A 17,006-nucleotide genomic window follows, 5' to 3' on the forward strand; every position below is an offset into this window, starting at 1 on the left:
TTTAAAAGACGTGTAGATGAGGTGCTTAGGGACATGGTTTAGTGGGCATGGTGGTGTTGGGTTGACGGTTGGACTCGATGATCTTAGAGGTCCTTTCCAACCTCAATGATTCTATGATTCTAAGTACTACTGCTGAACTCAGGACTGTATACATGATACATGTGTTTTAATGTTAAGTGTGTGATTCACTTCTATGGCAAAGAAAATTACTTCTAATAAAAAGAAAATTCACTGTCCTCCCAACTCACTGACTTGCCCAAAGGGAAAGATGGCCTTAGCATCCTACACATCAGAAGTCTCATTGCTGGCTGCAAAATCAAACTGCTGGAAGAAAAGCTCTTCAATAAGATAGCTGTCTTACACCTTTAAAACTCAGACTCCTCAAACAGCCATGGCAGCTTCTGTAACTTGACTGGCATGACAGGATTTTGGAATTGCAAGTCCTGCCACACCTTTAACCAAAGTTGGTTAAGCAGTGGTTCTTCTGCCTCTAAGCGTGGAAAATACTGCACAAAATCCAGTCTTCCATGGGAAAATAAAAGACCCCATGCCAACCTCAGGTATTCCCATTCTGGGCTGCCACAGCAAGGCTTCAGCTGACCTGTAACTCAGTACCGCCCACAGCACTTTCTCTCTTGCACACATAGATCTCAACTGGACTTCCCACCTTGTTAGGTGGGGCACGACGGGAAAGGCAGGCAGTATTTATGGTAGCCAAGTGGGCACACTGAATCTCAGAAAAGGAATTCTGGATGAGAAGTCCAGCCCGTGGAGAAGAATGAAGCACCCAAACAGGGATTCTCATCATCTTCTCTATATAATACCCTATGTCACTTCAGTTATCTGCCATTTCATATTTTAATTCATACAAACATGCACTTGTAAGAACAAGGATAGGACTAGAAAGGAGAAAGACTTCAAGAATTTGCTTTTTCTCCCCTCTCTCACCTCCTTCCCCCTGAACAAACCCAGCTTCATCATTGGAAAAGAAAAAGTCCCTTCTCCCCAAAAGTTTTAAAGGATTTGTGCAAGGGTACATAATCACAAAGGAGAATTGGTATGAAGGATCAGATTATTCAGTATTACCCAAAAGAATAATGTTGTGCAGGAAAAATCATTACATTGACCAGGCTGCCAGCTGAAGTGGAAGAAAAAATGCTGTTCCTTCAGTTCTGCCACACCAGGCACTGGCCAAGCCTGTCTGTGGAGTGGACAAGGCGTGGAACTGTCTTCTCATGTAGGTCACTAGGCTCAGCCTACACCCGCATTTTGGGGTATGTAAAGCACTAGTATTTCCAGCATGGTACGTTCCTTGGTAGGAAATTCTACTTAAATTTGGCAATTGAAAGTGTATTGAAGAAGTAAGCTGGGAGAAAACTTGGCTTAGCCAAACACATCAAATAAATATTGGGACAAAGTTGGGAATGTCAAAGCTAACAAAGATAAAAGCGCTAGAAACTGCAGTTCCAATATGAGGAACATCATTATTTATTAGGTTAAAGTCTCCTTGCTTTGGTTTCATCCTACACACACGTTCCTGCTGGGTATAAAAAGCTGAGACAGATCTTGGTGATGAAAGGCCGTTAAACTATTAGGTCCCTACTGTACATTATGCCATAAATTTAAATGAATTTTGCTTCCATATGGAAATGTCTCTCCCTGTAGGTAAATGCAGCCATATTCATGCACTTATTTTTACATGAAATAGAAAATAAAAGGAAACTCCACCACCATGGCTATTCTTTTAGAGCAAGAACAAAAGCTATTCATGTATCAACTGCATGCTGGCAACACACTGTTCAGCAGCAGTAAGAATAAACACATTCATTAACCATTAGGATTTTCCAGCTGCCAAGACAGACTGAGAATGTCTCAAAAAATCATTGATAAATCACCGAGTATGGAAAACCCTGAAAAGCAATTGTCCTGCTTTTTCTTGTTGTTCAGCCCAGCTACAAAATGTGCCAGCCCCTAAACAATGGCTATCAACGAAGCTTTAGAGTCACAAGCAAAACATAAGAATTAATTCTTATGTAGCTTGCTCTTTACAGATGTTGACTTTAAATGGAAAATTTGTTGTTTCATGATGGATACATACACATACATTGAGGGAGAAAGGTAAAGCTGCACTCAGTTAGCATGTTATGGAGGTAAATTATGGAATAAAAGTATTTTCACATATTTAAATACATCAATAACCAAACGTAGCTTTTTAGTCTTCCAGTACTACTCAAGTGCACCGCAACAGGAAAACAAAAAATACAAAACAAAAAAATAACCCCCAAAAATTCCACCATGCACTTGCCTTCAGGAGTTCCTCCTCCAAAGAACAAACCCAGAATACTGATGAATACTTACCGCTCTTGCGCTTGCCCACCCCAAATAAAGTAGACATTTAGGAATGGCGATTGCTTCCCAAAACAAGGGAAATGTAGAAACAAATTGAAAAAATGTCACACTGGACTTCAGTAATTTCCGCAGTTGCTTTCACAGTGACTCTAGAATTGACAGTTTACACTAAAAACTGTGTATCATACTAAGAAGAGGAGTATAAGCAAGCAAGAGGGCTGGATAAGGAGCATAGCAGTAGCAGCAGAATTCTGCTTGGGGGAAAAACAAACAAACCCCACCAAAGCACAAAAAGATAATCCTTGAAAGAAAAAAAAGTATGCCAGGGATACAGACTAAGAGGTAGCATAACAACCTGTGACAGAAGAGGAATCAGGAAAAACACTAAATTATTGGCAAAGTGTAAGAGCTGGAAAACAACTGATGGGAAGTGAGGGGCGGGGGGGGAGAGGGGAGCGGGAAGGAGAAGCTGTGTGAAGTTGACTGAGAATCCACCAAAAGCCAGCCAGAAAATTCAAACAGAGGCAATGATGTAGCATGCATAGAGAATAAGATCATTTTATTAGAGTATGCTAGACAGAACTAAAGTCAGACTCATAGAATAGTTCCAGTCATGCTGAGGAAGCTATCTCAAATTAATAGGACCAGCATTTCTGGCATGCTTTAGAGAAAGAAAGAGTGCCCAGAATTTAGCAGTAGCTGCTTATAGGAAGTGGCAGGAAAGAAGAGCGAAAAGAGACCATAATTAGATCAAGCTTATGGGATGAGACTGGTGACAGCAATAGCAAAGTAAATGGACTGAGGTAAGAGCCCGCATTCTCAAAGTTTTAAAGGAGAGACTAAGAAAGCTAGGACAGGAGAAGGCTGGGGTGTGAAAATGATGGGAGGTTTTTCAAAATCATGAAGATGAAATCATAAGGGGAATGAAGAACTGATATTCACCAAATCCTGCATAACTAGAAAAACAATACTGGCAGAAACCAGTGGGAGATTGGTGTAAGTACCACTGCACACAGCCAGTAAAAAACATGAACTTGCACGGTAACACAATTATCAGATTCAGAAAGATTTCAGACAAAGTCACAGACAAGGTCCAACACTAAGTAGACACTAAAAGAACTAGGCAGGGACTTATATATCCCTAGTACAACAGTTCTGCATGATGGGGATACTTATGCTGAGAATAAACTACTGAGAGTGGCTGCGCACATGCTTTCCAGACCCAGCGTCTGCAGTTGCTGGAGTCAGAAACAGAGTCCTGAGTCAACTCAGGTCCTGGTCTGAGCCAGGAGAGCATCTCTTATGTTCTTCATTTGAGTTCCAGCTCCACCAAGCAGTATCTTACATCTCTTCTCTCATATTGACAAAACTGAGAAAAACATGGAAGTACCCCAAAACAGGAACCGAAAAAGAAGGAAGTGCTAGAGCAAGTTTATGCTGTGCAGGGAACAACCACTAAAAGAGAAAGGTAACCACAGTAGAACTCAGGTTCAAATAGAGGGAAGCAATTCAAAACTGTTACTATTTTATTAATACTTTTGTAACCATTTAATGCTTAAAGGACAACCACCCAGCCTGTAACAGGTACCAAGCACAACCAGAGCACTCTGTTCAATATTCTCAGAATACCAAGCACGCATGGTCTGGTGGTATCTCACGCACCCAAAACAAGACAGACACAGATTCGGTATTTTCCCATCTCCCGCATAACAGGAGTAAAGCATTCTAGTAACAACCTGTATTACCAAAATCCTTAAGGAGTTATCTTGGGGCAGTCATGCTTTGTCAGACTCAGAACAGAAAGAATAGAAATCCAGCCTTTCAAACAAAAACATGCAGCTTTGGATGGGGGGCGTGAGGGAACTGGAATGGAAATTCTGTAGGCCCTAGGCATGCCCTTTAAAATGAAGCGACTACAGGAAAAATGGTCAGAATTACACTGGTTATCTGTATGATCAGTCAGTCATCAAAATTGGCTGAGGTTGCCATGAAGAGTGGTAACATTTGATGGAAGAGAACAGAAGCTCTGTTTCATATGAGAACATAATTAAAGCCTGAATAAGGATAGAGGCAGGACGAAAATCCAAAGAAAACTTTCTGCACCCAAATGTCTTTGTTGCTTGGAGATTGCATGAGGCTTGAGAGCAAGAAAAAGTCGGTTTCTCTGGATGTTATGACTACCCATCATTGCAGTCAGTACAGCAAGGTAGAAGTTACACTACCTGCAAGGTCAAACAATACCAACTCTTCTCAGAGATACCTCCCAGCTGAGAGAAAAGGGCTTTCATGGTCTGACCCATACAGTGATGTAACTTTATTTAAAATTAAAAAAAAAAAAAAAAAAATAGACTTCTGTAATTACAAACAAGTAAGACACAGAACAGGTTATCACCACAAAGAATTTCCCAAGAACCCTCAGGAAATTGCCCAGAACACGATAGCCAGAGAACACACTCCTACATGCATTCAGAAAGAATACTTAGTATAATGAACAAATTAATCGTGCAAACTCATGAAGGAGCTAGGCAAGTTAAATCATAGCCCATTCATTCTCTCCTTTTTCAGGGAAGGATGAAGGAAACCTACATGGCATATTAATCAGTTAGCTCTTGAATTACAGAGTATATCATGCCAAAATCTTTGCAAATAGCAAGTCTTCAGACATGAGAAAGCAGAATGAAAGTTAACTTACTGTGTTATGCATATTTTAAGAGAAACAAAGAAAAAAAAAAACAACAAACAAAAACCCCCCCACAAAACCACTCTGGCAGCCAGACATCTGTCACAAGAGTAAATCTATATTCCAGTAGTATTTCAGATTTCCACCCCCACTGTACTCTCCATTTCCAGAACAACAGGATTTGTCTGACAGCAGCTGATGGACAAGGAAAAAAGGCAATCAGACTAAGAGGCTTTTATAATTCACAAAATTGGGACTATTGAGCAACTTGGTGATATTCTGCTTTATCATGTCAAGATTACAGCCCTTCCTGCTTTACAAAAAATGGGAGAGGGGGTGTTAGACAGAGAAGGAAGCCCCCAACCCCAGTTGCTGTTTCCATCAACACCTGACTGGAGGTAGTCTGGTGTCCAGGTCTGCACTGCAATTACAGGAAAGACACAGACACCTTTAAAAGCACTTTGATTCCCTTTCTAGCAAACGGAACACTAGATGGTGCTACATCCATGCTCCTATCTTTACGCCCTCAGATGAATGGTAGCAGCAAGAAAAAGAAAAGTTCAAAGTAAAAAAAACTGGGACAAGATACGTGCCTCACACATGTAGTAGCCGAGTACCACTTCCACATCATACAGTGCTGCCCCACTATCCACCAACCTCACGATTTGAGTCTCCTTCTGCCCTTTTACCTGTAGGAGCTCCACAAGTGATGGCAGTAGAAACTCTGTAAGTCAGGCCACATCGAACTTTTCTCTTAAATCTTGCTAACAAAACCAAAAATGAAGTAATAATTACAAAAAAAAAAAATCTACTACAGCAGCTACTGAATCCATTTTCAAGTTTAATACTACTAGTGTTTAGAAAATACATGCTCCACCAGTAACATGTTTTTTTATAACAACTGTTAAAACATTCACAAACACTTTTTTTTCTTAAATGGAACAATTGTCCTATTTGATTTGCCCTTCTATGCTCAAATTAGCACAGATTCAGAAGCATCTACTTGCACAGGCATAACACTTCAGTTATAGCAATTACGAGTTTTGGATCGCTTTACTATCAGATTCAGTGGGAAAGAAGAAGTCTTTTAGGGTGCTGTCCCCCACTCAGAGGTAACAGTGGCTTAAAAAAAAACTTTTCAACTCACTGTTTTTTGACACCCAGGCCCACCCCTGCAGTGCTCATTCCCTCGGTTATGCCAACATAACTGCTTTCAGGTCACACAGTAGAACTGGTAAGAGGTGTGACCTAGCTAACAAGTAACCCACATCTCCCCTCTGCCACAAAAGCGGGGAAGGGATTCTATCCAGACCAGTTGCCTAAAATACCTCCAGTTGCACTCCCACAGAAATCTGCACAAGCACAATTCTGGGGTGGTTTGGGGACAGGAAATGTTTAAGCCAATCCTGTATCCAAGAAAACATGCTTAGCACAATCAGAATATGCAATGCACCCTCAGCTACATTACATCTGCTCTCAGGTCCCAGGCAGGAAAGATGGTGCTGCTGACAGAATGACGAAGTGCCTCTCTACTGCCAGCAAACGTAAGGGGGGGGGGGGAGAAAGCCACAAGAATTTAAAATTCTTTGAGCACCAATGCTGGTCTTGAAAGTTAAACAGCAAAACGTGCACATCATATAATTTGTTCTTAGGCTTAAGTTATGTCAGAGTCAACTCCAATTACATTATCATTAGCTGGTTACGTTTCAGAAAGCATCACCACACAGCACTGTAACTCAGTTTCCCATTTTTTTTCCTAACTGTGTTCAAGCCTTCATTTGCAAGAATTTTTGCAGATGACCTTTACAATAGACTCTAGGTGTTAGTCTTAGACTAAAAGAAAATAGATTACCCTGATTGCTGAATTTGAACATGCCTGCTCTAGGATGAGTCAAGGCTTGGCATATAGAAAAAAAATTATGGTATATGTAGATTTGATGTGAGCAATTTCTTTCCCACTAAATAGTTTAAAAGTGTAAATAGTGCTAACCTATTGTGTAGGTCAGTCAGACCTACACAAAGTCTTCATGTTAAACCTTCTGACAATCCTTATTCGTCTGCAAGTATTTCTCTTTCTGCTTGTTTCAAGAGTACACACTGCATACCACCACATATTACTGACAAAGTAGAGACTTTACAGAAGTATGAGACCAGTTCCTAACTCCCAGTCTATGTCCTTTGACACATTTAAAAGGCACAGCAAAGAGCTGAAACTCAGAAAAATCCATTTAAAAAGAAAAAACCCAAAAAACCCCAAACCAACCAACCAAAAAAAACTTATCACTGTTTCTACTGCAAGTCTTACCATGTTATCTCCAGGTCACAAACAGTACAAAATTTGCTGCTGCAGAACAGCTAATTCCTAAAAAAGCATTATAGGATCAATCAGTAACCCACACTTTGCTGACAACTAAGCAAGAAAGAGATTCAGAAACTACATCAATCTTGAAAGAGTGTGAGGTAGGAAGACATGCACTGACCTCCATTTAACAAAAAGTACTTTTAAAAATCAAAAAAGTAAGACAGGGTTTGTCTTGCCTTTCAAGGAACCATAATCAAGAAGGCATCTTGATTCATGAAAGAATTTGATTGTCTGGGCTTGTAGTCAGAAACAGAAAAACATAAAGTTAACATCTTCCTGTTAACAGGGGAGGAAGGGGAAGGGAGACAGGACACAGGCAACAGAACAACTTGCAAGACAGATCCTTCTACAAGGGGCCTGGAAAACAGTTATGCTACCAGGAATGCAGCTATGTAATGTATAGAGTTTCTAGTCTACCTACCAAGCAAATACCTTGAGGGCAGTCAAAAGAGTGACCCATTTATAAATGAGCTCTAAACCCATGAATACAAGGGAGGAGGGATGGGGAGTTAGTTTCTGTTAACAAAACATTTATTTTATGTAGAAGCATACCAGACTGAAAGTGACTTCAGTGTTAATCCTGCTGCTTGTCTTCTCAAGGGAATAGGGATGGACATGCAGAGCATCTCTTTCCTTCTTTCTATTTTCTTTTTTCAGAATATCAACCCTTAGCAACTACTCAGCAGTTGGGCTGAGCTAAGTTAAGGCATACTACAAAAGTATCTGTTGATGGTCACCATTAACTAGTTCTCTGACCTACAGACAATTCTAGAAATGGCTGGAGGTAACTCAGGATAAAGGTATCTGGCAGTCAATTAGAAGGACTCCAGTCTTATTTCTATTTTTCTCAGCCCTCTCATTTGTCCCTCCTGAAAACTCAGCTGACTCCTCAAACATTCCCAAAAGACCTTGGAACTGACAAGGTCACTTTAAGCTAAAAGAAACCTCACAGCTCAGCCAACAAACCATGCATTTGCAATGGAAACTGCCTGTCATTTCATGGCCATATCCATGACCAAACTGAGTTACAGTGATTATTCAAACACAAAAAAATTGGGTCAGCTGACCACATCACTAAAAATCTAATTCTACTTAAAATACTACACTTAAACACAGTCCATTTATTTGTATGAACTCTATGATAAAAATGCATTTAACCTTTCATATGACCATGCAGAAGCAGCTTCTCCTTATATATTAACTTTTATAGTTCCAGAACTAATTTGACAACAATGGAATAGCTTTGAAAAGCAAAAAGAGGTAGGGTCAAAACATGATGTTATATACTGTTTCTCCCATCCCCTTCTCACACAAAGCAATTCTCATATCAACAAAAATCTAAATTATGTTCAACATTAGGACAACCATTCCATTATTTTAAGCTGCAGTATTTTCCTTCCCCTCATTCCTGACTTTCAGTTCAGTTCAGACCAGGACATTTTCCAAACAAACTTCAAATAGTTTGACTTCCCAAGCACATAAGTATAGTATCTTGGTTTGGTCAAGCCTGTTTGCAAGAGCCTTAAACCTTACAAACTGCTTTCATTGAAAATCCAGATGCTTGTGAAATCACTTCTTAAACAAGAAAAAATGTGCAGAACAGCAGCAGCATTGTCTACGAACCAAGTATCTCACCAACAGCTTAAGAACAGAAGCTTAACTATACATTTCCATATCCTTCCCAAGATAAAAGATTTCACTGCTTACCAGTAATGGTGCAGGCATCTCTGTACTCTCTGCAGTCTGGCACATCATCTTCCACTGCTTCACTTACATAGTGCTCTTCGTGAATGCCTGTGTCACAGGCTAGGATTGCATGATTCGACAGCTCCGAAGGAGGCACAGTGGCGGCCAAAGTGCAGTCGTGCAAAGCTGTGGCGTCCAGCTTGGCAGGTTTCACAGGGTTGTACAAACTGCCATCAGGGGGACCAGCACTGGAGACTGGGTCTGGCTGGCAGAAACAGAACTCTTTCTCTTTGCTAGAGTTGGCTTCAAGAAGTCTGCAAAACACAAAAGAAACAAATGTTCAATTCAAGCCATTCCAAACAGCATAAATCAGAATAGATAATCTTCTTTTTCTTAAACATTAGTTTAACCTGACAAATTCAGCAAATACTAAAAACCAAACAGTCTTCATGGAGTAGCTGCCTATCTTTGCACAGTCATGTCAGGTAGGAAAGTGCTATTCCTTGTACAGTGTTATTTACTAACAGCTGATTAAATATCCAGATTTTTGCCTAACCCAACTTGGGGTAAGCACAGTCCATCCACCTTGGCTCTGTCACCAACTAGCTTTCTCACACCAGCCAAAGGAAAGCTCTGTGTAACCCAGCTTGCTGCATGAGTGACACTGTACAGACAGACTGCACATCATTGGTTGACTTACTGGTATTTTAATAACATCATCATTTGAAATTGACTGATAGCAAACAATACAGAAATGATTAGGAGCTTATACTGTAACTCTGGCTAGGCTTATCCTCTCCACTGGGCCACCCTGCACAGCCTGGCTCTTCACTGCCAGACTGTCAGCTGGCATCTTTGCTCCCTTTACAGAGTGCACAGGAAACAGAGCTCAAGGTGCACTGGGTTAAGGCAGTGTCCACTTATTGAGGCTGATGCACTGGGAAGCAGCAAACAGGGAACAAAATCCTTCAAAGACAGATACCAATGCCCCCAGCCAGATTAAATGGGCCAGAGAAGGAATGAAGAAGAGCACCTCCTATGCAAAAACTTCACAAACCTTTTGGGTAAGGGGCTAAAGGCACTGCAATAATTGGTGGTATGATACTGCTTTTGGTTATCACCAGTAACCAAGAAAAGATGCAAATGCTTATTACTGCTAGGAAAGGAAAATACAGTTATGGGATTGCAGAAAACCAGACTTGGGAAAGGACTTGAAGGGTGGGAAAAAAAGACTTTATAAACATAGTAGTTACAAGGCATAAGCAGCAGCCAGGAAACAGGCCACACAAGAACACCCAGACTACATGGGAAAAGCAGAAAGACAGCCAGCAAGATGACACAAATGCACTGGTCTGCAAGCAGAAGGTGTGGATGCAGCACAATATGCAAACGCAGCAACAGAAAATGCTATGGTCAGCATTTCATTGAGAACCAGAAATAAAAGTTTTCTGAAGAATCCTATGAAAAAGGTTCTCGTTAATCTCTAGGAACATGTCCGATAATCTTATATTGCTGTTAAAGTTATACTCAGGATTTTGGCATCTTATTTTCTGGCATTTCTAGTAAATAACATTATCGCTTCACCAAAGCATGGTAGTATTTCTAGAAACTCATTGCAAGACTCAAGCCTCTGTCTCTAAACTGTCAAGATACAGATTATGCATTCTAGACCTTCTGGGAGTAAGCTTCAGAGAAACCTTGCAACAAAGTTGTAACACTGTACAAGCACCATGTTTTCTCAACCTATTTTTCCCTTTCACCACAGGCATAAGAACAACAAAGCAAAATTCTCTCCCCCTCTCAGAGGGTCTCAACAAGGACTTGTTTACACTGAATCAGAACACCACAACTGGAAAACAGATGGGCAATATTAACTCTGGGGGAAAAAACAAACAAACAAACAAACCACCCCATACACAAAACGACATTTCATTAAGTTTTCCTCAATTTCATACATTTGTATTTCTGCATGGTATCACTTAACCTGGAAATAGTTCTCACACTGAGAGGCTCAAAACCTGTATTTTGTAATGATCGTAATAGCTACTGGAACAGATTAAATCAAATGATAAATTTATGATACCATACTCTCATACAAATGGTACTCTACTGTGGCAGCTGCAGGAAGAGAAAGTTTCACTCGAGTGCTTTAACAGAAAATCTTACGGTTCCCCTGCAGAGCACCCATTATTCCTGCACTATCACAGTACATACTGAAAAGAACAATGGGGTCACTTGTACCAATTATTTTTTAAATGATCCCCTTTCAAGTGGCTCTTTAGGAGTAACAAGAGGGAGATTACTGATATTAGAAATTAGTTGTTCAAATGAAGTTGGAATCAAAATGCAAATCTTCGTTTTTCCCTCTGTGTTGAAGATAGAAACAGCTTAAGCTATAAACAAGAAAATATACTGGAAATGCACAGACTGACTGATGAAAAGGGCTCCATTTTGTCCTACTTACTACCACACATCTGTGAATCACATTTTGTTTTGGGAAACTGTTAGATAAGTCTGTTGTTATGAACAAGGGCATGTCTGGGAGTAAGTAACTGAAAGCATTAACAGTACTCTTCAGCTTTTTTTGCCCTGCTCTCCCCTCCTCCCCATGCCCTGCCTTAGCAACTACAGGAAGCCAGCAACATAACAATGCTACCAAATGAAGTAACACCGATAACCAAAGTGCGATTTGTGTGTAAAAGTCTTCAAGTGAGTTCTGGGAATCTGCGATCTTGTAACTTTTCTGGACACACTGACATTCAACATCTGACATACCTGATCACCTTTACTCATTCACCACTTTATCTCCCACACATCCCTCACCAAAAATACTTTTGGCCAGAACATTACATTGCAAGTTGCGTTAGAAGTTTGTGCTGAATGAGTTTCACCTCTCCCCTTTCACCCAGCTTAACATTCACCCTGCTGAGGTACCATGGACCCAGTTCTCTCCGTCCTGTAAGCTGCACTCCAACAGCTTCTGCCTTGTCACTGATAAAAACAAGTAGAGAGACGCATTCAGAAACAAAAAGTCATCCGTGCTCTTCCTTCACACAAGCTGCTCCACTGTTGGCACTTATGGAAACTATAAACAAATAGAGCTTGAAAAAAGAAACAAGCCACAAAAACCACCCCCCAAAAAACCCCCACGTCAGTCTGCCCAGTCTGCTGCAGAAACACATGTAACTTCTACATGAGATAGTCAAGTTCTGGATTAAGGAAGAGAATTTGCCTTGATCTTAAAACCTTGTATCATGGAGGGAAGAAAGCAGGCATAAATGTGTATGCCTGCTTCCTTTCAGACTTATTTAATATCCTCGATTTCCATACACACAGTGGAAAAATGTTGTTCAGACTCTATCAAATCTATAGAGGCACTGTTTGCATGGCCTCTCTTGCAAGGCAAATATTACCACCTAATCCAGGGGCACACACTTTTCCTTTAAACTTTCATCTAAATCTTCCTGTTGCAGAAGAGAAAAACAAACTACAGCTGAGCAGTATTTACCAGATTGCCAAAACAGCCATGAAGAGAAACAGACACTGTAGCTACTATACCCACAAAATACAAAACTTAAATATTATTCTTTAGTCAGTCTCACCTGCATATACAGTATTCATAACAAGATGACACAAGTTGTTATTGCAGTGTTTCGTATTTACTCCTTCTGACATCCAAAAGACCATACAATTTTTTGCAGTGTTTTGTATTTACTCCTTCTGACATCCAAAACAAGTACACAATTTGCAAGTCAGATTATGACTTTTCTTGATGAAAATTCAATGTATTTCATTCTTTCTACTGTATATGTCAACAGCAGCCTGCATACAGGATTTAAATAACTCTTGTCTTCTACCTAATATGACATAATTCAGCTTTTGCCTCAGTGGCTGTATTGCACCATTTCTACCAGTCTAAATACAATGGCAGTTTGGGGCCAGTAAACAGACCTAGGTCTAAAGAAATACTTAATTTGGAATGTTTGAACTTAATTCTTCAGTGTAAAACTGTTCACAGAAAGATCCCGATTCCCTTAAGTTTATCACCTAAATGTTTTTAAGCAGGTCATTTTACTCTGAAAAAACCCCTTATTTGTAAGCTGTTTGTTAAAGGCACTCATTCAAATCTTGTACTTCCTAAGAGCAATGATGTAAGCACACAGACTTGCTCCTGCACACCTTCTCTGTACAATACCCAGATTTTGGTCTAACCCAACAAATGCTTAAAATAGAGTGTCTGCGTGATTACTGTATGAAGAGCTTAAATTCTATATACACCAAACGCCATTGTCATCTAATAGTACACCTACACAATAGTTTGGACTATGACTGCAGTGTAACTAGACTTGATCAAGAAGTACATTGGGTACCGATTACAGTGTACCTGTGGCAGCCCAGATTACAAAAGCCAAGTCAAAAATTGAGTTGTAGTTAGCCAGCACTGCATTCCACTTTAAAAAAAGTTATCCAGCTGTAAGTACCTAGGCAAAGCAGTTCAAAGCTAACAGACACATTTACATCAGATAAGAGCCAAGATTTGAGGGTTTGGAGGTAAAGAAAAAAAAATCTCCACATCAGTCAGCCATTTCTGGGTACTGGCCATTAAAAAAAAAAAAAAAAAGTTCATTGTTTGTTTGCAGGGTGTTTTGGGGGGGAGGGAGTTGAGTTTCATATGCCACAAATTTCATACAAATGCAAATAAAATAAACCACTTGCTCTTTCACAGCCATTTGAGATAAAGTTTTTCTGCAATCAGGATTAAACACAGCTTAACTCTGAATCTAGAGACACAAATGAGTTAAAGTAATCCTTCTTCCTCCCCCAAAGGCAGTAAAAGACATGGAGCTATTCAGCCATGTGCCTACCCAGAGCCCAGCAATGCCAACAAATACATTATTTGTAACCTTGTAATATTATTCTCATCACCATCTTAGATTGCACCAACAGCAATTTACTGTAGTCACAAAACGTCTGGAACTCCTACAAATGATGTGCTACCCAAGAGCCACAGGCTGCACCCTATGGTGATTATTAAGCTTTGAACAATTTTTAGTTATCTATCTAGCTCAGATTTGGTGCTTCAAGTAATACTTTTATTCCTTAGTCTAAAATGGCAGTTTGACCACTGCAAACATCTGCGAATTTAAAGAAATACTTCCTTAAAAGAGGGGAAAAATATCCTTCTATTGCTTCCGACTAAAATCTTTCCCTTTTTTCTAGGTCATCCTTTTGCTATGCACACTCTCATACTTAATTTAACTAGGCTATTTGGTTTAGAGCAATAGCACAGTTCTGAAGCAAAACCATTTACTGTGAACTAGCTGTTTTTTCAGAACTTTGGTGCACATGAACAATCCATTCCCTTTTGAGTAAGAGAACCTGAAAACTCCGCTCCAAGATACACTTCAAACGCAACCTGCTGCCAAACAGGGATGCGGGACTTCAAATAACCCTGTGGGCTACATCACTGCAAGGTCATCTGGCGTGTACCTATGACATTTTTCTCCTTCAGAAAGCTCCAAACTGCACAGGTAAGTGGGACATTCAGCCCAAGGTGCCAAGCTAAATCTAATCTAAAGTAACCCACCCAAACCAGTAATGAAGATTTAAGAAGCTTCAGTGCCAACAACTTTGATCTCCTCATCCATCCCTACTGACCAAAGTATTTGCTAATTTAGACAGAACCTCAGGGTACCAAGGGATTGAGCGAGCTTTCCACTCTTAGCATCTGCCTGGAGCTACAGAGCTCTGATCCTGTATTCTCATTTACTAATTTACTAATTCTCATTTAATAACTAACCGATGGTTAAACACTTCAGAGGGTTTCAGGGTGTGCAAATTCCTCCCTTTAATGTACTTGCAAGACTCCCACCAGAAATGTTCTTCCTTGTTTTGTACATCACTTTGTAAATCCACTAAACACCTCTGTTTTACTACGTTCTTTAAAAAGAACCCTCAAGCTTCTTATTTACATGAAAAAACTTTCTTCAGATGCAAAATGCCCCATGCAGACACTGGAGCAAATCAAAGTCAATTTGTATGTCTGTCTAATCTGTGAAATAGATTAACATGCTGGCCTACCCTTGATAACTCAGAATACAGTCTTCAGTCTGTGTTTTGGAAAATAATCACTGAATTGACCAAAGCAACTTAGTAAGTCTTGCTTCAAGCATTCAACTTGCTTATTTCTTTACTAATTCACATCTTGCATCCACAAAAGTTTGCAATTTTTTAAATTTAAAAACAATTTCTTCACCGAGTGGGTGAGCTCAAAAGCCAGTCAAAATGTCTACATCCATTTAAACACACTTTGTCATACCATAAAGAAACAACCATTTGCACTAAGTCTGGCTTTTACACACACACACATATATATATATAAAAAATCATTATTTAACTTTTAGATAAAGACTGAATTTGATCCCAAATAATTTACTGAGTTGTTTTAATCTTGTCCTGTATTATATACTCTCTTATAAATCATGGGGTTTTATTTTCCACTCAGGAGCTAGCTTTTACATATGCAGAATTCTGACTGCTTAGTTAAACCTCTAACTAGAGGGACGTAAACAGTCAAAGTGTCATAGATGAATGACAGAATGTGACAAGCAGTTCATTTACCTTCAAACACTTTACATAAAAACAAATACTGCATTTCTCATGTTAGAAGAGATCCATTATTTTTACAGCAAATTAAATGGACAAGCATCTTGGACAACTCTAGACTACATCCTTATCCAACGTTTTAAAGCCATTTAAGAACCTTTTAATCAAACACCTTTCCTAGACTACCCTGGAGGAAACACTGCCTTGCTCTCTTAACAGGGTTTGTGCATCCAGTGACCAAGGCAGTCGCACCAAAGCTGCCTGCTACCCCAACATCACACAGACCCTTTTACTCAAGCCTTATATTATGCTTAAACTATATTCCATGCTTTTTTTTTCTTTTTCATAGAGGGGTTAGGAACTCTTTGGCCTAGCCAAATGCAATCTTTTCAGAGAAATATCAACACCCAGTGGTTATGTCACGTGCTATGAAGGATCTTCTCAGGTATATGCCTCCCCAAAGAGGGGCTTCTTCTGCCTACAAAACCATTAAAGAACGTTTTCAAGCTGAAGATTTGAAGGCTTTCTAGAATCACTTTTTATAAAGCCTCATAACCAACAAGTATTAAGCAGATGAAGGCATCCAAAACCAGAACAATACCTGGCTAACTGCCAGCGGTATGGCAAAGTCATTTAGAATAAAAGAGTCACCACTAGAGAACAAAAGCCAGAATAGCAGCAGCAATAACCAAAAAGATACTTAAACGGTAGTATCAACATGTAAAGCATAAAACCTTAATCTGAAGGTCCCCAAAGCTGCTGCTGTGACCTTGTTTGGCCTTATTTGACCATTAAGTCATCAATCAAGACAGTCATGTTTTCTCAAAAATTAATGCAAGTCAAAACATGACAAATAGAAAGCCCCATTAAAAAAAAAAAAAAGAGAAAGAAAAACACCTCACTGTTCTCCACAAACCAAAGTTTCTCACCAGTAGGACTTGGCCTTCAGAAGGAGCCCATCAGTCTCTTCTTCCCTCAGGCCAAGGGAGATTGGAAGCATACTGTAAAACAAGCCCTGGGTTTGACCTTTGCAGCTGTGAGTGCACAAGTGTGCTCTCACCCAGCTTTATGTAACACTGCCCCTCTCTGCTCTGAAGTTCCTTGAGGCAAATGTTGCAGGGTTCTATAAATAGTTCTTCCTTGTGCAAGACTCGCATTACACTGGGAGCTTTTTACAGCTCCCTCTCCTTATATTTAATGTAGGCCACCAAACTTGCCCTCCCTGCCCCCCCCCCCCGATCCCCTGTGAACAAATGAAAGTGAAAACAGTTAAAAATTAGTGCATCACACTACTGTCTGGGAGATCTTAGCTAGACATGCTGT

At 39.9% G+C, this 17,006-nt stretch overlaps 1 protein-coding gene across 6 annotated transcripts in view; it reads right to left on the reverse strand.

Moving 5' to 3' along the window:
* The window catches only part of TRAK1 (trafficking kinesin protein 1), a 118,267-nt gene that overhangs the window by 86,063 nt on the left and 15,198 nt on the right, over positions 1 to 17,006 (reverse strand). For all 6 annotated transcript variants that reach the window (XM_019474890.1, XM_009290231.2, XM_009290255.2 and 3 more), the window contains exon 2: positions 9,099 to 9,391. In XM_019474890.1, coding sequence (XP_019330435.1) covers positions 9,099 to 9,391 — 293 coding nt within the window. The remainder of the gene's footprint in view (positions 1 to 9,098; positions 9,392 to 17,006) is intronic.

Source organism: Aptenodytes forsteri, unplaced genomic scaffold (genome assembly GCF_000699145.1).
Source record: "Aptenodytes forsteri isolate BGI_AS27 unplaced genomic scaffold, ASM69914v1 Scaffold426, whole genome shotgun sequence".
Taxonomy (NCBI): Eukaryota; Metazoa; Chordata; class Aves; order Sphenisciformes; family Spheniscidae; genus Aptenodytes; species Aptenodytes forsteri.